This window comes from Marmota flaviventris, chromosome 3 (assembly GCF_047511675.1).
Source record: "Marmota flaviventris isolate mMarFla1 chromosome 3, mMarFla1.hap1, whole genome shotgun sequence".
In the NCBI taxonomy this organism is placed as follows: Eukaryota; Metazoa; Chordata; class Mammalia; order Rodentia; family Sciuridae; genus Marmota; species Marmota flaviventris.
In genome coordinates this window covers 133,566,872-133,594,661 of record NC_092500.1, presented here as the reverse complement: position 1 = coordinate 133,594,661, position 27,790 = coordinate 133,566,872, and the positions used below count along the sequence as shown (strand labels likewise).

The 27,790-nt window shown below is 39.4% G+C and overlaps 1 protein-coding gene across 4 annotated transcripts in view; it reads left to right on the top strand.

Annotated features, from left to right (window-relative positions):
- Dlc1 (DLC1 Rho GTPase activating protein) overlaps nt 1–27,790 on the top strand; it is a 378,931-nt gene that overhangs the window by 339,358 nt on the left and 11,783 nt on the right. For all 4 annotated transcript variants that reach the window (XM_071610412.1, XM_071610413.1, XM_027954677.3 and 1 more), the window contains 5 exons: nt 10,436–10,507; nt 15,631–15,712; nt 21,981–22,044; nt 23,928–25,351; nt 26,121–26,297. In XM_071610412.1, the coding sequence (XP_071466513.1) occupies nt 10,436–10,507; nt 15,631–15,712; nt 21,981–22,044; nt 23,928–25,351; nt 26,121–26,297 (1,819 nt within the window). The remainder of the gene's footprint in view (nt 1–10,435; nt 10,508–15,630; nt 15,713–21,980; nt 22,045–23,927; nt 25,352–26,120; nt 26,298–27,790) is intronic.

The following is a 27,790-nucleotide window of genomic DNA, read 5'->3' as shown; positions in this document are numbered from 1 at the left end:
GCTGAGGCTGGCTTTGAACTCGAGATCCTCCTGCCTCCGCCTCCTAAAACACTGGATTACAGGTGGGCGCCACAGATCCCAGCAGGAAATATTTTTTTATATATACTTTTTGGAACAAAACTGAATTTGTCAGGGACTAGGGATGTAGCTCAGTGGTAGAGCGCTTGCGTATCTTGCATGAGACCCTGAGTTCATCCCCCAGTGCTACCTAAAAAAAAGCAAAACTACTGAACTTGACAAATTGAATGGTATTTCTTTTTGAGTTTAGACATAGGGAAGGCTGGAAGTAGTTTATACCTTTTTTTTTGCCAGTATCTTCCATTTTTAAATTTTTTCATCAGTCTTTGTTAAGGGAGCTTAATATTTTATTTCTTGATTTTTTTTTTTTTTCTGTCACTAGGAACTAAAATAAAAGCAACAGGATTTGTTTTTGTTTTGTGGTGTTTTTTTTTGTTGTTGTTGTTGTTGTTTTTTAGGAATTCCTTCCTATCTCCTTTACTTCTATTCAAGGTTTTTGTAGCACTTTGATTTTCACAGTATTTTATTTTTCCTGTGGTATAACATAGTAGAACTTGGAACAAAAGCCACGTTTTGGGAGAGCTAGCCTAAGTAAAACTGAGCTTTGGAGGACGGATGTGTGGATACAGGTTATTCTAGGCTTGTAGCCAGAATTTTGCCTTGCATAATAAGTTTTAAAAGGAAATGGATTATACAATCTTATGACTACTGCTTTATTTTACCAAAAAAAAAAAAAAAAAAAAAGAGAGAGAGAGAGAGAGAAAATTAAAGGCCCTTAAAAATATGTTACTTAGAGCTGGGGTTGTGGCTCAGAGGTAGAGTGCTTGCCTACCATGCGTGAGGCACTGGGTTCGATCCTCAGCACCACATAAATATAAAATAAAAATATTGTGTCTGCCTATAAGTAAAAAATAAATATTAAAAAAGTATGTTACTTAGATAATTTCCTTTCTTAAAATTATCTTAGTAGCACTTATCACCTTGAAAGGCTTAAATTATGGAAGCTATTCCAAACTATTTTGCTTAATACAGTTTGAAATGCGTAAGTATTTGATATAGAATACTAGATGTGTGTGTGTATTGAGATAGGAGTGTGTGTGTGTTTGTAAGTGTTCCAAAGGTTTATTTTTATCCCAATGTACTGAAATGAAATAAAAAGATTTGATAAGGCAGTATGTATTTCCTTAATAGTTTATTTTTATTTCAGTTTGAGTAGTAGGTGCCTGTTTTGATTGGTTGGGAGATATTTCTGTTCCTGGAAATAAGTGTATCAGCAAGGAGTGGCTGACAGCCATGTCACTCACAGGCTCAACTTAACACAGAGCTGTTGCCTGTGTGAGAGCAGGATGCATATTTTGATGTAAGCTACTTGGCTTTTCCTGGGTTTTGTGTTAAAACAATACTTTGCAAATGCTTCTACTAAATAATCCTCAAAGAGAATTTCAGTTCATTTAATTTCTGCATTGCTAAGGTGTCACTTCATGTATTTGATCCCAGTTATAGACCTGCAAAGTCTGTCTCCAGAGGTTTCCTTCTTTCAAAGCAAAACCATTTATTATGTTGTCATAACATCACAAGGGGGAAAGGGGGCTCTTTTCTCCCCCCACCCTTTTATTTCTAGGAATGTTCTTTACTAGAAAGCAGAATATCTGTCTCCACAACTCAGGGGGGCAGGTAGTTACAAACAAAAATTCCCAAACTTGCATTTCTCGTTGGTACTGAAAAATAGTCAGTGGTTTAAACGTAAGGGCATTAGTGAATAGGCAAGAAGTGCTGTAGCCAGGGCTGAGGGTTGGGTGGTGCTGGAACCTTCAGCAAAGAACCCAGACTCTGCACCAGCTTCTTTATTTACAAAGAAAAAAGATGCAGAGTTCTAGCTGGGTGCTGCCATGGAAGCCTACGTGATCAATAAGCAAAGTAAAACAAATGCTGAGCGGTTTCTATGCTCTGGAGTGTTTTCCAATATAGATTAAATTTAGTTTGAGGGCTTTGGACACACATGAGCAAACATTTTTGGACTGGTGTTCTCTATACCATGAACATAGCTTTCATGGGATAAATCAAGAAATTGATCCATTAAAAAGCATATTGAGAATTTTAACAGTAAAAACTTCAATACAGGGCTGGGGTTGTAGCTCAGTGGTAGAGCGCTTGCCTTGAGTGTGTGAGGCACTGGTTTCGATCCTCAGTGAAATAATGGTCCACTGACAACTAAAAAAAATTAAAAAAAAAAAAAAAAACAACTTCAACACATTTAGTAAAATGGGGACCACTCAGTACAGTTTCTGGCAAACTCATTTTTTGAAGGAGGAAGACCATCTCCTTCTAATTGATGAGAAGTCGAGAAAAGTAACAGTAAGGATGGATCTCATTCTAAGGATTGTCTTAGTGAGACAGTCCCCTTATATGCCCCTTCCATAATGGGACTAGCAGAATCAGAAGTTTAAGGAATTTACAAAGCCTCTGACAAGCCCAGGTCATGCAGATGAGGGGACTGGTCCACAGAGATTGTTTTCTTCAGGCTGCGTCTCTGGGCAGTGAATTCTTTCTGGGATTTGTTTTCCTGAGCTTGTTACAGTTTTGTGCCTTTTCTGTGATGGATTATCAAGCATTTGGGACACACAGATGCAAAGCTGTTTTACATCTGGGGAAATAATGGTGATAATTCATTACATAACCAGGTCAGGAGGTGCTAATGTCCACAGTAGGGAGGTAACTGCATTCTCCTTTTGCTGTATGTTACAGTAGATCCTCCTGCCTACCATTCCTTCACAGATGCCTGTGCTTCTTCAGGTCTCACTCTCCTTTACCTGGAATCTCTTCTTCTACAACCCAGTCTTACATACGGATCTTCACCCCTCCTTAATAAAGGCTGAGCACAAATTGTCCAATAAGGCCACGCTAATACCCCACCATGAGGAAAGAGCAGCTCTCCCACCTCTGAGTTCATACACCTCTTTCCTATGTCACATCACATTCTCCTTTGTATTATCCAGAAGTTCTTAGATTTTGTTTGTTTGGGTTTGCTTTTTTTAAGAAAAAGCAATGCATGGGAATAGTGCATTTCAAACTGGTAACTTGGGTAAAGCATTTCAAAAATTGGAATAGAAAAATGTAAGAGTAAGCTCATCCATGGTGTTATTTGAAACTTCTTGCAGTTTTACATATACACATTTGTATACAAGAAAGTATACGTATATATTTATGTACATACACAGATGTGTATGCTAGGCTGTAATGTAAAATTTATTTCTTATTATGGATCCTGATTTTAAAAAATTAAGACTACTTAACTGGAATGAAAATAAAACCAATAGTTTATTGATTAGTATAGTCTTTATTTATTGAGCAGCTGCTCTGCCACAAATAACTATAGGTGCTTGGGATGTATCAGAGAATAAAATAGGCAAAGATACTTGCCTTTGTGGAGGTCACAAAGAGGAAAAACAGAAAGTAAACCTGATAAATAGTGGTGTAGAAAAGAACAAATAAAGGAAGAAAGGGGGGTGGCCTGGGGGAAGAGGCCAGTGTGGCTGGATCAGGGAGTCAGAGGCAGTGGGTGGCAGATGGGGTGTAGTCAGGAGCAGGGCATGTGGCATTAGGACTGTGGCTTTCACCAGTGAGATGTGAACTCATTGGCGCTGCCTGTACAGGGTCACTTGGGACTTAGCTAACACACGGACCTTAGGGTAGCCCTTAGGAAACTATTCCTAAATTGATGATAGAGGGCCATCTGACACCCTGTACTCAACTGTGAATTACCTTTCCAAGGGGCTTCCTGCTTCAGGGCAGGAACTCAGGTCTATGATTGTCCTGACAATAAATAAATATTAAATGAAGGGACAAGTGAAGGCTGATTGCCTTCACCTAAAAGCATGACCACGCTAGAACACACCTCACAGTGGATTTGGGTCAGCCACTGTTAGGCCACATGACCCAAAAGTCTGAATGAGTGGTTGACCAGTCTCCCAGAAGCTTCCTAACTTTTTTTTTTTTCAAACCTTCAAAATATGCGTCAGAAGATGTTTGGAATTTTTTAAGCACCTGAGGGTAGGAATGCTCCTAGTTGCTGTCAAAATCTTTGCTGTGATTAGATAACTTTAGAGCTTAATAAATACAAAGTGGCATTCTGTTATCTGACTTAGCCCTGCTAGGAATTCATTTTGCATAGATAACTCCTGATTGACAGTCTTTGGTGTGTCTGTTGGACGTTTGTTTTTATAATTGCAAAGAGAAAGGGATTCAAGTCACAGTTCTTAATTTCCCTTTTAAGAAAGGAAAATATGAATGTGTTTTCCCTTTTCCTCCTTCAAACAAATATATGTGTGATTCCAGTGTGCAAAAATGAGTCTTTGGGGATGTACAAATGAATAATAAGTGAGAAATCGGTGGGAATTTGTTGGAGGCAGGGAAGAGAACACAGTCCTTGGGGTCAGAGCACTGGGTACACTGGGAACCTTGAGCTTGCATTTGGAGGTCTGTCTTTCAAGAACTGAAGGGACAGCAGAGACCAAGGTATGGAAGCAGTTGGATGTTGCTGAGGAGTTTGGATTCTATCTGAAAGGCAGTGGACAGTCACTGAAGAATGATAAGCAGAGGCTCAACACAGTGAATATAAAGTTTCCTAAAATCAACCCAGTGGTTCAGATTTGTTGGGAGTGGAGAGGTGATAATGCTTACCAGAAAGTTCTTTTAGTGGACTGTTAGAATAAGCCAGAGGAAAAAGAGTTCAGGACAAAGGACTATGGATTCTCAGTCCTGGCCATACTCAAACTTATTCAGGGAACTCCCATAAAATATCATGTCCAGTCCTCCCTCCAAGGAATAAATCAGAACACCTGCAAGTGGGTGGTCATGGTGTTTTCTAGAAAGACTCCAAGGCGGTGCCTCCTCCATCTAGGGTTGAGATTTCTGAGGTCCATTCAATTACTACAAGCCTTCAAGTCCCTGGTTTGCTTCTCCAGGTGACCCACCCTGGGAAATGCACCAGGTGAATGTGCACTGTTATTAAAGCCATCGTGTCCAGCTGCACGTCAGCCTTGCAAAATTAGCCACAGGAAAAACGATAAGCAGAATCTCCCATCTCATTTGAAGGAATCTGTGACACCCAGGAGAGGAGAATGAGTCTTTGCATCAGAAAGCACCTGCCCACACACAGCTAAGGTAGCCATAGAAGCAGCAGCTTTTCCACGAACTTTTGCCTACATGTCTGTCATATTTCAGAAAAATCCAAGGAATTGGGGAAGTGCTTGAATTTTCCTAACATTCCTCTAATTCCTTAGAATTGCATTTAAAGAAACAAATTCAGAGCCCTCATGGCAACACAGGCCTGTAGTCCCAGCTTCTCCAGAGACTGAAACAGGAGGATTACAAGTTCAAAGCTACCTTAGCCACTGAGACCCTGTATCAGAATAAAAAAGGTCTGGGGATGTAGTTTAGGGGTAAAGCACCCGTAGCCTCAATCCACAGTACTGCCAGGAAGGAAGGAAGGAAGGGAGGGAGGGAGGGAGGGAGGGAGGAAGGAAGGAAGGAAGGAAGGGAAGGAAGGAAGGAAGGAAGGAAGGAAAATTCAGTATAGCATTTATAAGAGCCCTGGTTTTGGTAACATATTGGGGAAGAAGGGGAGAAACCTGAGTTCCCATTGTGAAGATAGAGCAGAGAGAAGCCAGAAGTAATCCCATCCTACTTATCCTACTTAGACCCCATCTCTGTTGCTCAGTCCACTGAGATCCTCAGACCTTAGCAGAGTGATGAGGGTCTGTTGGACATCTTCTGCTAACTCAGTGTTGGGGGATAGTGGAAAGATAGGGACATCCCATCATGACAGGAAATATGCAAATACGGCCCAATAGTTCCCAGCCATACATGAAAGGGTCTTCTGGACCTCACTCGTATAGCATGCAGAACTATTTTGTGAAGGGACCAACAACTAAAGCTGTTTCCAATAAAAATTTCCTGTGTCCTCCTTAACACATGTGTGTTGCTCACTTAGAGAAAAGCCAGGTATAAAAGTTTATTGTATTTCCATTGGATTTTTAGTGTCTAATGACATCTATCCCCAGTGGGCAATGATTTTTAAAAATCATCCTCATAGTTTGCACATCAGCACCACATTTACTCAAGGAAAAGTCATATCTCAGAGCCTTCCAGAAGTCTCCAGAAGCCTGGGGGAGATGGTAAGGTGACTGAAGTCTTATGTTTGTTGTTTTCTTTAATATTTTAAACTTTGTTCATTGCTACATTTTTTTTTTAAGGGAAGAACTTGTCTTTCTGGAAGGAACTTGAATTTCTTTGAGTTTTCATTTCCTCTCCTACATTTGAGAAAAAAAATGTAGAAAGCTCTTTTTTTTTTTTTTTTTTAAGGAGAGATGGTTGCTTGTTTGCCTGATTCATTAGCCTCTTTTTATGTTGGAAATGATATCAGTACTCCACATTTTAGGATCAGTATTCAGAGTAAATGACCTAATATATATTCAGTGCTCAGAATGGGCCTTGCATATATTAAGTGCTCAATAAAAGTTAAATTTAAAAATTGATGGAGTTGTCCAGATATCTGGGAAGACTACACATTGGTTGAAGAATTTGTCCTTGGGATGAATGAAATTTGACCTTATGCAGGCAATAGGGCGTAGGAAGTCAGGGGATGTGTATGCTCAGTTTACTTTGGCTAGGAGGCAGGAAAACAGGAACTGAAAAATTAGGTTGAATGTCACATAGAAGGCCTTGAAAACCACAAAGAAGTGTTTAGACGTGATTTTCTAAGATATTCGTGAAGGAGAGATGAGATCAAAACTTTAGCTCAGGAATTTTGATGAGCCAGGGTTGGTGGATAGATTCTTTGAATAGAGGAAAGACTAGAGTTTTAAGTTAGGGAGACTAGAGTCAAAGTCATGACCTGAACCAGAGAGTGAACCTCGAAAGGCGTTCCCTGCCTGACCTGCCTGTAGTCGTGGGTTCACTTCCTATTAAAAGTCACACGTGGATGTTTTTAAAATCACTATTTGTGTTTGATTGTTAATACTTTCCCTTGTCCTCTGTTAATTAGAAAGACTAGGACTAAAGTCTCTATATATTCCATTTTCTAAAAAAAATCTGTGAGAATGTTTTAGAGTTTTCTAATTCTGGTTTCTACCAAAGCAGTGAGTTAAATTCTCATTTTAATATTTATTTTTTTTTAGTTTTCGGTGGACACAACATCTTTATTTTATTTTTATGTGGTGCTGAGGATCGAACCCAGCGCCCCGAGCATGCCAGACGAGCGCGCTACTGCTTGAGCCACATCCCCAGCCCTAAATTCTCATTTTTATGCAGCCTAAGTTTTCAAGGAGTGGATGTTTTTAACGTAAAATAGTTATGCTTGGCTGTTTCCCTTTGTTTCTTTCTCTTTTTTTTTTTTTTTTTTTTTGGTACTGGAGAGTGAACCTAGGAACATTTTAAACACTGATCCACATGTCGGTCCCTTTTATTTTTTATTTTAATTTTCTGTAAATTGCTTAGAGTCTCGGTTAGTTGTTGAGGCTGGCTTTGAATTTGCGATCCTCCTGCCTCAGTCTTCCCAGTTGCTGTGATTACCACTACCACATCTGACCCCTTTGTTTCTAAAAGAAGAACATTATCATTTACTTTAGGATGAGGAAAAGGAAGGGTAAAATTACCAGAGCTCTGTGGTTCTTAAAAGTACTGCTTTTGAAGTGTATGTTTTTAATTAAATTATCTGCTTAAAAGAAAAAAGAAAGCAAACCTTTTTTCACATCATTTCTTTTTCACCAAGTGATCCTTAGAGTGACTATTTAAACTAGATCAAGTTTTGGTTATGTGAGCGAATTTTATTTTCTTAGTGGTAGAAAACAAGAGAGACAAGACAAGATGGTAGGTTTGTGTGTTACTACACCACATGAGACCTTAAATAAATACTATATGTGAAAATACTATTGCAATTTGTAAAGTATTCAAAAAATAGATGGAAATCTTTTTAGAAAAACATCTAACATCATTCATGCCTCTCAGTATGAGACCATTTTAATAAAAAAAGTCAGAAAAATGCTCTAAATGGGGGTGAAATCTGCTGGTGAATTGGTGTCTATAATTAAGGCTCTTCTATCTGTGCTGACCCGATGTTATGTCTGAATATAGTCAAAAAAATGTGGACATTGAGAATTTGTGCTTATGGTATTCATCACTTAAATAAAATATTAAAAGAGTGAGCACATTTACTTTTTAACAATATATTATTCAACTGGGCATGGTGGTGCACGCCTGTACTCCCAGCAGTTTGAGAGGCTGAAGCAGAAGAATCTTAAGTTCAAAGCTAGCCTCAGTAACAGCAAGGCACCAAGCAACTCAGTGAGACCCTGACTCTAAATAAAATACAAAATAGGGCTGGGGATGTAGCACAGTAGTCAAGTGCCCCTGAGTTCAATCCCTAGTACCCTCCTCTTCTACCATAAAAAAAGAAAGAAAATAATCTCTAAGGAGCTAGAAGAGGCAAATTATTTTAAATTTAAAAAAAAAACAAGCAGTCTTTTTTCTCTCCTTATCTGTCTTTGGGGGAAGGGGGAGGATATGAAGATGGGAAAAAGTTATTTTCTCATTATTTAAAATAAAATATTGAGCTGGGCATGGTGGTGCATGCCTATAATCCCAGCAGCTCAGGAGGCTTAAACAGGAGGATCGCCAGTTCAAAGCCAGCCTCAACAATGGTGAGGCACTTAGGAACTCAGTGAGACCCTTTCTCTAAAAAAATAGGGCTGGGCATGGGCTCAGTGTTGGAGTGCCCCTGAGTTCAATCCCTGGCACCAAAAATAAATAAATAAATATTGAGTTTTTATGTTTCCCCAGCAATATTGTTTTCTAGAAATTATTTATAATTTTATTTAAAACCTCCTGTGGAGACAAGGTATGGATGTAAATACATGAAAAATAAAGTTAAGGCTGAAGTTGTAGCTCAGTGGTAGAGTGCTTGCTAGCACATGTGAGGCACTGACTGAGATCAATTCTCAGCACCAATAAAAATTTAAAAATAAAGTGTTGTGTCCATCTAAACTAAAAAAAAAATAAATAAAGTTAGGTTCAGATAATTCACATGGAACCTACTCTATAGATTCTTTTATTCAGTGCGAACATTAAAGTCTTTACACATTAACGTCACTCCATGCGCAGCCCCCAATTTGGCCCTAAATTTTGTGTTTAATGGTGGTACTTTCATCTCTACACTGAAAAGACTCATGCAGGTAAACTTTGCCATGCCTTTCCACTCTAGGCTATAATTGTTTTTAGCTGGGGTATTCACTAGCTTGGAAAATCAGGGGCTTGTTTTTCTCTTTGGTGTGCCCAATAAGGGCATTCCTACTTGCTTTAATGAATTTGAGTGTTCTTAATTACCTTTCTTGAAAGGCCCAAAGAACTCATGAAATAATAGGTGAAAGATGCTTTGAAACAGTAAAGTCACTAGACAAAAGTAAGATGTGTATACCTCTCCTAATATATTGGCCATCTCCCTCCCATCTGGCTCAGAGGAGAGATGCTTAATGAAGATTTGAATCTGGGGTAAATTAAGCCATGTTGCGACCTCTATAAAAGAGTGAATAGCTGCACATAACTAAGTACTCTAATGGCCTGTGGAAGGCGGGAAGAGGAGTTGAAAGGAAAATTCTTTGTACAAACCGAGAAACTAATTAATGTGCCCAGGACCTCCTCTGTGAGTCAGTTTTAATGGGATTGTAAATAGGTGTTTGAGTGAGCTGTAACACAGTGTGTTGGATGCTCTGGGCCTTCCTGTTTATCAATACTATCTACAAGATGGTAAACCACAGGGAGGGAGACGCTTTATTAGGCATTTCAGCCTGCCAAGACTGGGATTTATGGACTTCATGCCTTCATGTCATGGGGCAGCCTGGGCCTCTCTTTTACTGGGTTAAAACCTGTGGGCCTAAAAACTCATCACCAGGATACCTGGGGCTGTGAAAACACCCAGCCCCTGGGTGTCACAAGTCTGTAACCTTGCCCAGATCAGTTCTACTCTAGGGTGTCCCATGTACTAGTTGGATTTTGGTGGAAGTAAAAAAAAGTAAAGCGGGTTAAGCCAAGCAGGCTTGAAATTGTTATAGGGTCCTCTTCAATTCTGTCATTCCGCCCTGTTTTTATGATCATCTGTAACTGGAGCACTTCAGAAGCAGAGCAGAGTACCTACTTTTAGGACCCCATTTTTGTGTTTTCTTTAAAAGGAAGATAGAGTAATTACATACGTCTGAAAAACTCTGAAAAGATGCATAAAGATGTAAACCATTTGAATAGAGTGGGCTTTTTGTTTGCTAGCCCATCTATATTTTCTATTAAAGTCAGGTTTTGCTTGTATAATAAAATCAGTTTAAGTCAAAAGGTGGATGAGGCTGACAGCTTTGTCTTTCTTCTGTTTTAGAAATCGAAGCCAAGGAAGCCTGTGATTGGCTGCGGGCAACTGGTTTCCCCCAGTATGCACAGCTTTATGAAGGTAAGCCCGAAGGCCATTTTTCTTTAAATTGACATGATTATAATCTTTGGTTTATGATTGTTCTTGATCTATGACTTATTTTCAGGCATTTGTTACTTAGTATATGTTTCATTTCATTTAAAAAAATAATAATAATGTAGAGCCAGGCATGGTGACGCACACCTGTAATCCCAGCAGCTTGGGGCTGAGGCAGGAGGATCGCGAGTTCAAAGCCAGCCTCAGCAACAGCGAGGTGATAAACAACTCAGTGAGACCCTGTCTCTAAATAAAATACAAAATAGGGCTGGGTACCTGGCTCAGTAGTAGACTGTCCCTGAGTTCAATCCCAGTACCAAAATAATAATAATAATAATAAAATAAAATAATGTAGTAAATACCTAAGACCCCCACCACTCAACAAAAAGGCGAAGACCATGATAATAACACTCACCTGCCTCCTTTTCTGTCCCTGATCTGAAACCTCTGTTCACCATTTTCTTGCGTTCCTTTTGTTGTTATTTTACTCCTCTTTCCTCAGAAGTATATTTTATAAAGTGATTTTTACCTTTATAAAAGGGATAGGTATGCTGTATATAATCTTGTGGGATTTCATGTTTTCATTTAATATATTTCATTAAGATTTTTCTAGGGCTGGGGATGTGGCTCAAGCGGTAACGCGCTTGCCTGGCATGCGTGTGGCCCAGGTTCGATCCTCAGCACCACATACAAAGATGTTGTGTCCGCCGAAAACTAAAAAATAAATATTAAAATTCTGTCTCTCTCTCTCTCTCTCTCTCTCTCCCTTAAAAAAAAAAAAAAAAAGGTGATTTAAAGACTTTAAAAGCAAATAAATGTTTGTTTAAAAAAAAAAAAAATTTCTAAATTGTGTGTCCCCACAGTTCAGGCATGCTACCCTATCTTGTGAATAGACCACTGCAGTTTATTCCTGTCCACACTCTGATGGGTGGGCATTTCAGTTGTTTTGCTTTTACAAAATGTGCTGTTTTGAACATTCTTGTAACTTTCTCTGGAAGTGCGTGTATGTTTATCTTGTGGGTATTCCTAGGAAGAGAGTTGTTTGGTAATTTAAAAAACTTGCATAATGCAAATTTTTCTTCAGTGCGCATACCAATTTTCACTCCTATCAATCACATATAAAGATCCTGCCTGTCCACGTACACTCAATACTTGATATTGTCAGACTTTAATTTTTGCCAATCAAATGGATATAAAATGATATTAAATAGATTTTCACTTCCATTTCCCTTAGCATTAACAAAAATAAACAATTATTCATTTTATGGCCATGTGTTTGATTTTCTTTGATATGTCTCAGGCCTATCATCCTCCTAAGTTGATTGTGATTTTTGGGGGGTGGGTACTGGGGATTGAACTCAGGGGCACTTGACCACTAAGCAACATCCCCAGCCCTATTTTGTATTTTATTTAGAGACAGGGTCTCACTGAGTTGCTTAGCACCTCGCTAAATTGCTAAGGCTGGCTTTGAACTCGTGATTCGCCTGCTTCAGCCTCCCAAACTGCTGGGATTACAGTTGTGCACCACCACACTTGGCTATGTGATTTTTTAAATGATGTGTAAGGGCTCTCAATTCTACATTCTCATCCTTGTGGGTCATGAGTTGCCACTGTCTTTTCCTCCATTTGTAATTAATCATTCCACTCTTCTTTAGGTTGTCTTTTGATTTTAATTTTTTTTTTGTAACAGTCAATTTCTTAATTAAGAAAAATGAACCTTGTAAAAAAAAATCGATATCTGGACTAAATGTTTTTCATATCATCTTCTCATTAGTGCCCTGTAGGTGACTATATGCTGAGGCTATGGGGCCTCAAATCTGGCTCATTCTCTGAGCCTCTGAGTACCAAAATAGATTATGTGTACTCTGTGCATGTCAAAAAGAAAAAGTCATTCATTTAAATAGGAGTTTTATTACACTCCATATGAGTTTGCTTTAAAATAGTTACAGCTGTGAATGAGCAAATTCCATTTTATGGATAATTTTCAAAGTTGCACGAATGGTAAAGTCATTTCTAATTTGCAACACATGATCTTCCTCCTGGTAGCTCACATTAAAAAATATTTTTCATCTTTTTTTTTTCCCCCTGGTACTGGGAATTGAACCCAGGGCCTTACATATACTAGGCAAGCACTCTACTGCTGAGCCACATCCTCAGCCCTGAAATCTCTTATTGTTTCTCCATTTCAGAGAAAACCTCTGGTTTTGTTTTATTTCCTCTCATTTTCAAAAGTTGTTGGTTCAGTGCCATATGTCTTATGGTCATAGGAGTCGAGTTATCTTTCCTTTAGAAAAATTCTTGAGCTATTAAAAATTCTTGAGCTATTAAATTTAAATTAATTTATTTATTTTAATTTTTTAAATTTTAAATTTATTTGTTTATTCTTTAAAGGACTTTTGAGGTGGGTGGGGAACAGCAATCAATTAGATTTTCAATTCACAGCTCTGGAGATGAGAATGATAATTGCATCTTCAGCATCTGACTTCTCACCTGTTCAGAAATCAAATTTCCTTCAATTATGTCGATTTGGGTGTTGATCTGCTGCCAGGTGGCACCTTCTGGTGATTGTGTCTGTTTGCTAAGAATGAGTTCAAGTCTCTGTCTTACTTCTTTCACCATCCTAAAATGCAGATGGCATTTTCATAAGTGACATTTGGGGGCCCTTTCATGCTCCCAAGTCGTTTGAAGTGTAAGCCTGCTTTTGAGGTGCACTGTACATTGTTCTGGGCTATCATTTCCCCCGTCCATCCTGCCACTGTGTTCAGGGTGAGCACATACACACCACATACCAACCCCCACATTCCTCATCTTCCTGTTTAGCTTTATTTTTGTACTTGGCAATTTACACTTCCTGCCTTTAAACCCAACCAAGCTGGAAGTTGAATTCAGAACACTTCTATGCATGAGTGAACTATTATCTTCTAGAAACTAGATCTTTCAAAAGAGAGTAAATAAGAGAAAATTGTTGATTTAATTGTTTTACTGCTCACATTTAATTAATCACTACTGAATTTTTTAAAAAAACAGAATTATAGTTAATTTGGATCAGAAAAGTGATCCAAATCACTTTTTTCCCTATACTTAGGTTGCTTTTTCCCCTATACTTAACGTGCATGGGAGCATTTTAAGTTACATTTATAGATTTGACATTATACTATATATAAGTATTAAAAATTCATTCTATAATATTAGTTCTATTGTTTAATACAGTAACAACAAGGATGAGTTGTCTTGCTTCTATTCACTAAGAGCCAATATTCACTGTAAGCCTCCCATTATGTTTCTGCTGTAGCAGAGCCACTAAAGTCATTTGTCTAGGAGGGACTTGGACTGTCCATCTCTTCCTCAGTTTGGGCTGTAACTACTTCACTGTTCTGCCTGTATTATCATTCAGAAACAATATCAGTAATCCCACTCTTGCTTTCAGGAAAAAGAATAGACTATAAATTAATACTCATTGTGATTGTTTTTAAACAAGTATCCCTAGAAAATGGATTATTATGAATAAGGAGTCCCAGACCATTCTTTAAGATCAGCGATCATAAATTAGAAGCCAACTCAAGAATTAGAACTTCACAAGTCACCTGCAGCTCCTAAACTACTGATGGTCAGGTCTTTTCCAGTATTGCAGCGTTAGCCATTCTGAAGGCCAAAGAAGGTTTTTAGATGATGATAATCCTTCTATGGTGACTTTTTTTCCACCTATTCCTGACTCACGTTGCTTCACACAACACTCGTTGCTGTGTACGTGTTCTTCTGTGAAGGCCCATTGTTTACTTTGATAGCTGAACTCCAAAGAGGGCCATAGCTTGCCTTTATCTAGTGGCAATTTAAGGGCTGTTCTAAGTTTCCACAACCAGGCTGGGGGTCTTTCTCCTCGGCTTGTCCTGGATACATTTACCTATATAATTGCAGGGATTTATATTTCAAAACCTGGGACACATTTTTTAAATATATATTTTTTATTTTTAATTGATTACTACAGTGTGTGTGTGTGTGTGTGTGTACACACATATGTGGAGCAGTTTAGCATTTCAGTTGCATGTATGTAATGAGTAGTGGTCAGAACAGAGTAATTGGCATCTTGCTCCAAATGTTTAGCATTTCTTCGTGTAGTGAACATTTTAAATCCTCTCTATTATCCATTTTTAAAAATGCAATTAATTGTTATAACCTATGTTTATGAATTGTTAATAACCTGTGGTTATTCTAGCATGCTGTAGAACATTAGAAGTTATTCTTTCTATTCAACTACACCCCTACACCTGTTACCCATCCTCTTTCTACCACTCCCCCAGCTTCCTAGACTCTTGGAAACCACTATTCTACTCTGTCTACAAGGGATCTTTTTAGGCAATACAGAAAAGGAAATTCTTCCATTGAGTTGACTTTTTTCCACCTTTTCTGCTTTTGAGTCTGATACAGCTTCTTCATTGTTCTGAGAGAATTCAACTCTTCCATAGATTAAGGGATCTGGGATTCTATTGTCCTGCAGTAACTTTATAGTTAGCCCTTTGTTTTAGGGAGAGTTGTATAAACTCCTGAGAATCCATATTGAAGTGTTAATATTTGTTTTAAAATATCATGTCTTGAATCCCCTTTAGCTCTCCATGTCATACAAATGCACTAGTCCCTGTGACTACCACTGGCCATTATCCTCTGGATCTTTCCTTGGCCTAATTTTTTTTTCTTATCCTGATTATATGTGAGCAAAGACATGCATTTAAAAACAAAACAAAACAAAAAAAAGTAAATCACATTAAAAAAAAAAAAAGACTCCTTATCAATTCATTCTGGCTTAAATTATAACGGTTTATTGCCTTGGTTTGTATAAAGGTGGAACGGGGTTTTTCAACACTTACCTTTGACATTAGCAACATTTGGGTTTCCAGACCACTTTAGAGCTCTTTTAGGATGCTCGTGCTGAATTGCTTTAAACTGCTTTATTCTCCAAGAGCCTCAGAGAAGTTGGAAGAGAATGAACCTTCCTGCACACAGGAGATACTAATCACATTGCTTTGGGAGGTTTCTCCCCACTTTGGTGAACTGAGCCAGTTTATCCAGAACCTACGAGCTTGATAACATGTTTGTATTTATTTTTCTTATAGATCTCCTTTTCCCCATTGATATTACCTCGGTCAAGAGAGAACATGATTTTTTGGACAGAGATGCCATTGAGGCCCTATGCAGGTAAGTGAGCATGTTCTGAGCATTTCTGTTTTCTTTTCTTTAAAGAACAAGGCACTTATCACAGGTTTGATTTTCTTTTGTTCTGATCACGTCTGGTCTTTGATTAGCAAATGGTATAGTGACTTACCTTGCTATAAATCACAGACCTTTTTAATTTAAAATGAGGTAAAATGCTCTTAGGTGATATTGCCATTAAAATAGCATTACCTTGTCTTCAGAGGTCCTCACATTAATACCATTCTGTGTTTGGATGCGGTACATCTAAAGAAACAAGTCAGTTTCTGATGGTCTTGAAACTTGAATAGGGTTTTTCAAAGAGGTCCGGTAATCGACTGCACTGCCCCAAGCAGGTACCCTAGCAAAGTCAAGGCTGCGCTTACACAGAGTGGAAATAACATATTCAGAGGAACAAGTACTGGGTGGGGGCCATGGAATAGCACCATCTTTTGAATTCCAGAAAGCTCCTTGTACCTCTGGCTGCCCCAGGTTATAGTAATGATAGGATTAAATAGGCTATAAAACAACTCAACACAGCCTTCAACATACAGGAGACAAGCAGTAAATGAGCATTGATGTGAAATGTGAATAAAACTGTCAGAAATCCTCTTTCATTGTGCTGGTGGCTCTTTGGGCTGAGGAGCAGCTTGTGGGTTTTTTAGCAAAGTGGAAGTCATAAAACCGGAGTCAGATGACGACTGGACGCTGATAATCCTTTCAAACCCTGTATGACATTTTTATTCATCTTAAGGTTATTCATCCTTTGTAATTTTTCTCCAAACCTAAAAACCCTAACTGCTGAATTCTGGGGGAGATTATATACATAGACAAAATTTACATATGATGATTTGTTTGTAAGGTTCAAATAAATTCTCCTTTAATTTCAGTATTTATTTTAACTTGGAAAAATATGATTTAGGTACAATGATATCCAGTATTTCTTTCCCCTTTGTCGGCAATAGCTCTATGAAAATATTTTTTTTCCCTCTTTCTTATGTAATACAGTGTTTCTTGGAGCAGCCAACTTTAGCAGTGGTTTTGGAGAAAGATAAATAGGATGTTTAAAATGGTGTATGGAAAAGACTAGTTCTTACGGTTTAAGGAGGGAGATGCCATATTAACCACAGAAACATTGTCAAACTTTTCAAGTCCAATTAAATAACTAGTGGGAAGTATGTAGACATTTTCTCAAAGAAAGCTGATTCCAAGCCCTGCGATGGTGTGTGTGATATCATAGCTATGTCATCTGCAATGAAAAAATGTCACCAATGCTGTTTTGGGAGGGGAGAAGTGTGTGTCTGGAATATAAACTACTCCAGACATTTTTAAAATGCTTTCATGCTTAGCTGCGGGGCAGAATTCATTTATTTTCAACTCATCACTGGTGATAATGCATATGAATGAGGTCACTCCTAAGATGCATCTTAGGAAATATCATCCATTTCACACATTTTAAGCCACTTGATGAGGGCCCTTGGAACAGCAGCATCAGTTTAGGAATTTGTGGATCATAAAAATATCACTGCAACATTTCAGCCCAAAGAGTCATGATTAAACTCTCGAATATTTTTGCTGTTGTTGTTGGAATATCAGTTTGAAATTTAACTTTCCTTTATTTGAAAGATTTACACTAGCTCTGAGTACCACTCAGAAAGCCACCTCCTATTGGAGAGAATAAATCTGTTCTTCTGGATCTTTCCTAAAAAGAAAAGCCTTAAAGATACTGGACTTTAATCTGTATTCAAACTCTGCCTCATATTCTGGTTGGGCTTCTGTTTTCTCTTAAACATAGAATAATGTATCACAGGTTAGCAGAGAGAAGGAAATACACTAATGAAAGTCAGGTGCTTTAAAAATTAAATGATCAGACCCAGATTTGAGGAAGTGCAGTAAGTATGGGGACTGTATTTTATTTTTAAAAAAGAAATTTTTCAGAAAACAGAAACATCATCAATTTGCTTGTAATGGAAAACCCACAGACCCTTGTCCCCATAGTTACATAAATAGACTATATGGAAATGGTTCCCTCTTGATGTCAGAAGAAAAAGATGGGAGCCATACAGGGCGGATTTCAGGCACCCTCCATAGATAACGCATTTCAAGGTCTGAGCTGTGCATAGCATAGTTGGGATACTCGTTTTACTGATGATGTGATATTTACTTCATTCACTGGAGCTGCCTATTCCAAATGCCTTCTCAGCAAGGGGAATTCCAGGGCCAACAGATAATGAAGCTATACTGTGGTTTAAAATTTCACCTTGTGGTTTGTGAAGTTCTCCCAGGGAACCACAGACTTTTTGTAGACATCCATCTCTTGCCCTGTTGAAATATTCTGAACAGGTGATTTTAAACATGTATGGAACTACAGTTGCAGAAATTCAGTTTAAAAGCTTTACAAAATCTTACATGATTTCTTGTCCCCAGGATTCCTTCCTTGTATTGGACCCTATTTTAGACACAGATATTACAAACAATCCTTAGAATGCACTAGCATTCTACTTTGTTGAAAATATTCATATTCCTATAATATTAGCAGGTCATACTACTTTGGCATTAACTACTTTGATCAAAAAACTGGGAGGAGCTATTCCCTTTTAAAATTTCCTACTCAGAGCAGAAGATTGGGAGATATAATGGGTTTGGGGAGGGGGATTGTTTTGTTTGTTTATTTGTCTTAGAATGCTAAAACTATCTCAACTATAAAGTTTGGTAAAGAACTAAATATAAAATTACAGTTGTAGGACTACTAGGGTATTTTGGGTTTGGAGTGCTCACCAACAGTCTTGCATCACTATTAGGTATTTATTTGTTTCCTTGAAGAGATTGGCTCTTGTCCCAGGCTTTAACTTCGCTGAATAACCTGACCTCAGTGATAAGGCCATAATGATGAAGGAGTTCTTCTACTCAGTGTTAATACTTGGAGGAGTGATCAGCTTGTGCTGAAGCATATACAGATAATATTGCGAAATGTGATCTAATACCAGGATACCTCGTGTGTAATGTTGTCTGCCCATAGCTTCATAAAACCTTCTAAATTGCTATTTTCCTTTGGAATGAAAACTAATTCCTCCTATAAAAACATTGAAGAATTGTGAGCACCAACTGGAAATGGTAGAACGAAAAATAGATATATATCCACACTATCATCTTGAGTATGCACTTTTGTTTTAAAACAGCCCTGAAAGTGCGTAAATTGTGTCAAGCATCTACTTCCTTAAAGTTGATTTGAGCCTTGTTACCATTTCTGTTCTGCTTAAATGGAAACAACTCATTTTTTTCAGAGCAGTTGTACTAATTCCAAGAAAATATCTTTTAAGAATGGGAACAAGTTTTATTTTTCAGTTCCTAATGGGTTCTTTGCTTTCTCTCTCTTTATTTCTACTTTTCCCTGTCTTTATTTTGCATCCAGATTCATGCCTGCTCCGCTTTTATCAGGGTGTCTGCAGCACTGGGCAGCAAAGCTCTTGAACCTCTGATAGCCCCCTCCCTGTTCAGAGCAGGGTACAAGTTGTCCAGGAGATAAAACCAATGCATTCCTGTGGAGCTGAGCCCTGTGAGGGACCTGGTGGGTGGGGATGACCAGGGCTTCTGGACAGATAGTTATGGATAATCGATGTTTGAGCCACTTATTTGAGGGCTCCTACTTGGGATATAAGTTGCTCCCATTATTACCATCATTAATATTTGTTTTAGAAAAGAATGCAGAAGATATTGTATAGAATACCAGAGCCACCATGTTTTAATTGTGTGGCCTTGGACAAGATTCATGACCTCTCCAAGCCCTCATGTCCTCATTTATAAAATGAAGATAAATCATAATATCCACACCATAGGGATACTGAAGACAAAAATGAGATGATAGCTACAAAATACAGAGCATAGTGCCTCACCTGGAATGAGCATCTAGCTAGCTTGATTTTTTTTTTAATTTTTAATTGACGTATAATAATCATACGTATTTGTGGGGTACTTTAGATATTGCAGTACATTTATACAGTATGTAAATGATCACATCCTGGTAATTAGCATATCTGTCACCTTTGGCATTTATTGTTTCTTGTGTTGGGAACATTCAAAGTCCTTCCATCTGGCTATTTTGGAATATACAAATACACCATAAATTAGTGTTAGCTGTAGTCACCCTGCCATGCTGCAGAACACCAGGACTTTCTCTTCCTGTTTTTGTACCTTATACTAAACCTCCCTCCATTCCCCTTTTCTCCTCTCCTCCTGCCAGCTTCTGGTAACCACTGTTCTACTCTCTACTTCCATGAGATCAGATTATCTTTTCTAGCTAGAACGACTGTTTTATGTCAGTATCATCTATCTATAAGTAAATAAGGTCACATCAGTGGGCATTCTTTGGAGATCCCAGGGGATAAATGAAAACCCCAGAAACCCCAGAGAATAACTCTGGGCTTCAGGGTTGCAATGCCTTTAGCTTGTTGCTACCAGCATAAAAAGGTGAAGTTGGTCTTTATAAAACTGGCCTCCTGGGTCTTTTTTGTATGACTGCAATCTGGAATTGGTGAAGTAAACCCCTCCTCCTCCCCCCACAGGCCTCTATGCCTAGTAAATTGGGTTATAAACACCACTCAACCATTAAAGCTCAAATGAAGTCAAGAAGGTTTGATGAATGAAACCCAGACTTAAGACTAACTGTAACTATTCTGGATTCTTAAAATCTTGAAAACATTTGAGCACTGAAACACTGTGGGTTAAGTAATTTAAGTAATCGATGCCCCTTGGAGAGGGACTTTATATACCTCCTTGTTTTTAAAATCTGCAGACTTTTTCCTCTGTTATTTGGTTATTTGTTTTCTTTCCCTTCCCATGGACAGAATATTCTGAACATAGGTACCCTGTGTTATCTCTGTTTATTCTATAAACAGGCTTCCACATAATCTAGGAAATCAAAGGCAGGCTTATCAGGCAGGCAGAGATACTTTCTATCCTGGTGCATCAAAGTTGTCAGACAAGTTGCAAGAACAGGATCAAGAAGATAAAGCCCTGAGGAGGGTACATGATCAGTTTGAATTTGGGCAAATTAAGTGCTGATATCCCATGAAAACATAAGAATTGCAATTTTAGGAGAAACTGGAAAACCAGTCAGGAGATTTGTGTTACTTAACGAGGCAGCAAACAGGCACATTGAAGGTTCACGGAGGACACTCAGTGATGGTCATCTGGAAGATGTTAGGAAGAATGGGGCCTGGAGAGCTGTCTCTCACACTTTCACAGACCAGTTCGCCAGGCATATTGAAAGCATGTCTTCTTTGAGCTATTTCGTTATTTCTCTGTGAGTTTTAAGCATTTCATTTTTAATGACACTCAATTATTTCCCTAATCTATCTATTTCTATGTCTCTTTCTCACTCTCTTTCCTCCAGGTTATAGTATCCAAATTTTTAAAATAATAATTTGTGTTATTGCTTTCACTATACCAAACATTATTCTCTCCTGAACAGGAAGTTATTAAAGAGGGCTAAAATTTTCTCTCTATACAAAAAAAATAAAATAAAATAAAATTACAAAGAGGTTGCCTGAGATGATTATTGGTCAGACATAACTAAAGCTTATTTTTAAATTAAAATTGTTTTCCCTTTTTATTGGTTCTTTTTAGTTACACATAACCTTAGGATTCATTTAGACATAAAAGCATAGAATATAATTTACTCTAACTCAGTCCCTGGTACTTCCCCCATTCTTCCCCTCCCCCTCTATTCTACTGATTTTTCTGCTGTTTTTTTTTTTTTTTTTAATTAGTGTTACTTCAAGTTTTGATGTCATATACAATTTACTTGTTTGCTGACGGCTCTAGTTGGTTCCTCATTGCTGTCCTTATTTCTATGAAAAGAGACATTTCAGGTTCTTATTTTTTGACATTGAACTAACTTAATTGCATTTGCCTAATGACTCAACCTACCAGTTATTGAAAAAAAAATGCATTTTCTCATTGAGAATTGCTTATTCCAGGAAGAATTAGAGGTACCTGCCAGTGCCCTTGTGGTGTGCCAATTTACTATAAAATCATAAAAATTTAACTTACAATTTACTATAAAATCATAAAAAATTAATTTAAATGAAAAGCTTAAGAAATATAAAGGCTTTTATTTCACCCATTCACATTTTAGGGAAGTTTCTAATACATAAATTATTGATATTATTAAGTTCATAGAAACTCACTAAATATGTCAGTTGTTTAGAAAAAAATGTTTACCTACCCATTAGTGGTTTCCTTTCTTTGCTAATGTTATTTCTTTGCTCTATAGGCGTCTAAATACTTTAAACAAATGTGCGGTGATGAAGCTAGAAATTAGTCCTCATCGGAAGAGAGTGAGTATGTAAATTATATAATAGGATTTGGGGGAAACAAGCAGGCAAACCTAAAACTGGATTATGTGTTTTGTAATAGGTTTGGTTTCTCATATTTTCTCATTCCAAAAGCATCTCCATGTTTAATGTTATCATCCAGTCAAGTTTACCAAAGAGTGTGTAGTGGTAACCAGCTAATAGATGGGGTTTTTTTTAGAATTTTTGTAAAAATTTGTGAATAGGTGGGTTTTTGTCTGAAGAAATCATCTATTATCTTTCCTAATGAACTCAATTCCTACTGTGATAACAAAGATGAGACTTAATGAATCCCAATGGACTTTTGCGTGACTCCCTAGAGAAAATAAAGCTAACCCCACTTTGGGAATTCCTCTGTCTTCCCGAATACAACAGTAACTACATTTCAAAGCTGTCAGGATAAAAACAAAGGCTGGTTCGGGGGATATTGAAGAATAATAAAACATTTGGAGGGAGGAAAGGAATTGGGGGAGGAAACAGAGAAGCCAGGAAATCCCACACATTTCAGTCAATGGTTGCACATAACTGAATTGAATGGTATTTTCTTTTGCGAATGAGTTGGGAGGCCCTTTTAGGAGATCTTAGGAGAAAAGGTAATACTGGGAGTGAGTGTCACAAATTAGAATAAACAGGAATAAGTTGGATCAAAGAACATACTTTTGATTGTTCCGAGTACAAATGTTAATTATCATAGTCTCTGACCTGCAAAAAGTGGACTTCTTGGGGAGTTAGACCTTTTAAACAAATGAACTAGAACCTCAGCACCCACTGAGCTGTGTCTCCAAGTCATCGCATAATGCTCTTTACTCCCTTTCCTGCGAATCTTGGGTCAGGTGATATTTTCCATGCCTGTGGCAGAGATACCTAGCATGCAGAATTCTGCCTTTTGATACTGTGCCTCAAAGGCCAAGATGGAACAGTCTGTGACAGCCTATCTCTTGAGACCTGCACAGGAATCAGACATCACCAACAGAGATGTTACTCTGTGTTTACGGATGTTCCCTGCTGTCAGGACTGGGTATTTGTGAAGCCTTGTTAAATTGCCTGGAGCTGGTCTCTGGGCTGAAACTGCACAGGACAATTTTGGAGTGAGCTCTGGTGGGGGGAGGGGAAGAAAAGGAACAGGTAAGAAGTGGCCGGCACATGATGGCTCGCTTTGCCTGGTCTCCATTAGTTTAGGAGAATTCAAAAATTTTTTTAGGGTGGCTGGATCTTCTAAGTTGCCACTCTTCTTAACTGTTGGGAGACTGCTTTCTTCATTGCAAAAGGATCGTAAACATATGCTATCTACAGACAGCAAAACTAGAGGTGGTCCCGAGGGAGTCCTACCATTGCCGACTCCAGTCCAAAATATTTTGCATGCCTAGAATTTTCACCAATCTCAGAGGTTTCCTTTGTGAGCAATTAAACAACCGATAGATCCAAAGTTTCCATAAAAATCAATCTTATTTAGCTCGGCATCAGTAGTACATGCTTATGATCCCAGTGACTCAGGAAGCTGAGACAGGAGGATCACAAGTTCAAAGCAGCCTCAGCAACTTCACAAGATCCTGACTAATTTAGCAAGACTCTGTGTCAAAATAAAAAGGGGCTGGGGATGTGGCTCAGTGGTTAAGCGCCTCTGGGTTCGATCCCTAGTACCAAAACAAAAAAATCTTATTTAGCAGGCAACACTTGATCGGACTTTCTCCTGTTACATTCTTTAAATATATCTTTTTAAAGAAAAAGAAAGTAAATGATGTGAAAGAAGTGGGGAATTTGGAACAATTAGTGGTGGCGTTGGAAAAATCTCCTGGCCCATAGCATGTGTCCTGGTCCCTGCTACCTTACGGTCCCTGTGTATAAATGGCTTCATTATGTCTTTGCAGAGTGAGGATTCGGATGAAGATGAGCCTTGTGCAATAAGTGGCAAATGGACTTTCCAGAGGGACAGCAAGAGGTGGTCCCGGCTTGAAGAGTTTGATGTGTTTTCTCCAAAACAGGACCCAGTCTCTGGGTCCCCAGATGATTCCCACCTGAAGAACGCCATGAGCCATGAAAGTATGCTGACGGACCTCAGTGAGCGCCAGGAGGTATCTTCTGTCCGAAGCCTCAGCAGCACCAGCAGCATCCCCACCCACGTGTCCCAGAGTGGGGATGCTGTGACACCCCGGACTAACTCCGTCATTAGTGTCTGCTCCTCCAGCCACTTTATAGGCAATGACGACTCTTTCTGCAGCCTTCCCTCTCCCAAGGAACTATCCAGCTTCAGTTTTAGCATGAAAGGGCATGAGAAAAATGCCAAGTCTAAGACCCGAAGCTTGCTGAAACGGATGGAGAGCTTAAAGCTCAAGGGCTCCCACCACAGCAAACACAAGGCACCCTCCAAGCTGGGGCTGATCATCAGTGGGCCCATTCTGCAAGAGGGTATGGATGAGGAGAAGCTGAAGCAGCTGAACTGCGTGGAGATCTCAGCCCTCAATGGCAACCACATCAACGTCCCCATGGTACGAAAGAGGAGCGTATCCAACTCCACTCAGACCAGCAGCAGCAGCAGCCAGTCAGAAACTAGCAGCGCTGTCAGCACACCTAGCCCTGTCACCAGGACACGGAGCCTCAGTGCCTGCAACAAGCGGGTGGGCATGTATCTAGAGGGCTTTGATCCTTTCAATCAGTCCACATTTAACAACGTGATGGAGCAGAACTTTAAAAACCGCGAGAGCTACCCAGAGGACACAGTATTCTACATCCCTGAAGATCACAAGCCTGGCACCTTCCCCAAGGCCCTTTCCAATGGAAGCTTCTGTCCTTCGGGAAATAACAGCTCTGTGAACTGGAGGACTGGAAGCTTCCATGGCCCTGGCCATATCAGCCTAAGGAGGGAAAACAGCAATGACAGCCCTAAGGAACTTAAGAGGCGAAATTCCTCAAGCTCCATGAGCAGCCGCCTGAGTATCTACGACAACGTGCCAGGCTCCATCCTCTATTCCAGCTCAGGCGACCTGGCCGACCTGGAGAATGAGGACATCTTCCCCGAGCTGGACGACATCCTCTACCACGTGAAGGGGATGCAGCGGATCGTCAACCAGTGGTCGGAGAAGTTTTCAGATGAGGGAGACTCGGACTCAGCCCTGGACTCCGTCTCTCCTTGCCCGTCCTCTCCAAAACAGATACACCTGGATGTGGACAACGACCGAACCACACCCAGTGACCTGGACAGCACAGGCAACTCCCTGAATGAGCCTGAAGAGCCCTCTGACATCCCGGAAAGAAGGGACTCCGGGGTGGGGGCTTCCCTGACCAGGTGTAATAGGTAAGCGCCTTGCTCCTCCCACCGGATTAAGGAGTGGGGATCGGATAAAGACTGATGTTCGTAGCCATATCAGTTGCTGAGAAAAGTGTCAGCCCAGGAGATCCAAGATTCAGAAAGAAAGGATATTATTTAATGGGTGTGGACTTTCACTTGGGGAAGATGAAAACAAGGGGAGGTGGACTGCACAATCCCAGGGTGGACTTAACACCACTGAACTGTGCTTTTAGAAGTGGTTACGTGGTCAATTTTAGGTTGTGTGCAGTCAGCCCCCTTTCTCCCCTTTCTCTCCATCCCCCTTTCCCCCTTTTCTCCGTCCAGAATCTCCACATCTGCAGATTCTGCTAATAGCAGATCAAAAAAAATTGAGAGAAAAAAACTTGTGTCTGCACTGAATATGTACCAACTTTTTTACCTTGTCATTATTCCCATAACAGTACAGTATAACAACTAATGACCGAGCTTTCACTATGTGTTAGGTATTAAAAGTGATCTGGAGATGATTTAAAGTAAACAGGAGGATGTGCATCATCTATATGCAAATACTGTGCCTTTTGTAAGGGACTTGAGCATCTGTGGATTCAGCTATCTGAGCGGGATCCTGGAACAAATCCCCTGTGGACACCTAGGAACCATTGTACGCTTTGCCACAGGGGAAGAAAATGAATGGCCTGAAAACTGAATCCTTTCAGTTCCTAAGAGGACAGCTAGCAGCCTTGGCCAGTTCTGCATCTACCTTTGTGCTCACTCACCCTGCCCCATTCTTTTCCAGGCACAGACTGAGATGGCACAGTTTCCAGAGCTCCCATCGGCCAAGCCTAAACTCTGTATCTCTGCAGATTAACTGCCAATCTGTGGCCCAGATGAACCTACTGCAGAAATACTCGCTTCTCAAGTTGACAGCCCTGCTGGAGAAGTACACACCTTCTAACAAGCATGGTTTTAGCTGGTAAGAACTTAAACCGTAACTTCAAGTGATGTTTTTCAGTCAACTCCTTGAGGCCATCCCCACAGTAAGCACATGGTAGTTAGTTCTGTTCTTTGTTAATATCTTTAGTGTGTCATGCAGTCTCTGCATTTTGTTCTTGGCTTGTTTGTTTTGTGATGCCGGAGATCAAACCCAAGGTCTCAGGCATGCAAGTCAAGCACTCTTCCAGAGCCAGCCTGGTCTCTGCATTCTCGAGATCACATTCAAGACAGCTGAAGGCATCAGAGTTTTAAGGAATTATCAGCAGGGCTGGCAGATTGCATTGTCAGCTCTTGGAGTGGCAAATTGCCAGTTGATGGGGGTGAGAATGTATTACTCTCACATCACGTGGTATTGCTGCCTCCTTTCCAGTGGTAGGAATAACCCACTATAAGTAAATACATGTACATTATTATGTCATACCTATAGAAGGAAGGAAAGAAATGGTAAGATATTATGAGATCATCTTGGAAATGCTTGATGTACATTGCCTGTCCTTGTAATCCTATTTATGCATGTTTTTAGAAATCTTGTTTGTTTTGATGAGCTGGGGATTAAGCCCAGGGTTTCATACATGCTCAGCATGCTATCTCCCATTGAGCTACATCCCTAGCCCTAAAAATTATTTTTGATATGAGTATTTGCAGCATCACTGAAAGATCTACCTGTGTTCAAGTGTTAAGGTTATTTTTTTCCCAGCAAAGATGCTCAAGCAGTGAATAATAAATTTTTGAGAATGCACTACAAAATGCTATAGGCGAATGCATAAATAAAGACGAAATGTATTAGATGAGTTCTTTGTAGTTACTTTTGAAAATCTAGCCTTAGGTGTGTCCAACTTGAGATGTAAATTGTTAGATTGGAGGGATCATGGATGTGACCTAGTCTGTACACACTGATTTTTCTACTCTTAGTGCAAAACCCAGAACTGCCTCTGCGTTGACATCTCAGTGTTATTTTGCATTGCCAGCTGAGTGTCCTTAGTCTTTTCACTCATCAAAGTGTTTATTATTCAGTTGTTATCAAAACAGAGAAGCAGCCCATGTCATTGGAGCCCTCTGTGGCAGATCAAAGTCACTTGGGAGAATCTGCAAAGCCAGGTAGCTTGGTCTTGCTCCCTCCAGCTCCACCCTCCTCTGGATGCACAGTGAATTTAGCTGCAGCATCAAAGCCCCTCCTGTGCAAAGGCCGTTATTATGTGAGCCTTGCTAAATACAGAAGTTGTTTGTTCTGAATGACAGAAATAAGTATTGACCAGTTTATCCCCACATGCTTCAGATTCTCAGTGGGGAGCGTAATGTGTTCTTTCCACATTCCCCAGCCAGGCTTTTCTCCCCCGACAAAGCGAGTATTATGCACTCTTCTAGCCGTGATACTGTATATTTAACTGTATGGAAATACCAACTCAGCTCTGCTCCTTAGCTTTACCTTTCCTGGAGCTATAAACAGTAACGTGTCGTGGCCATTGGTAAGCA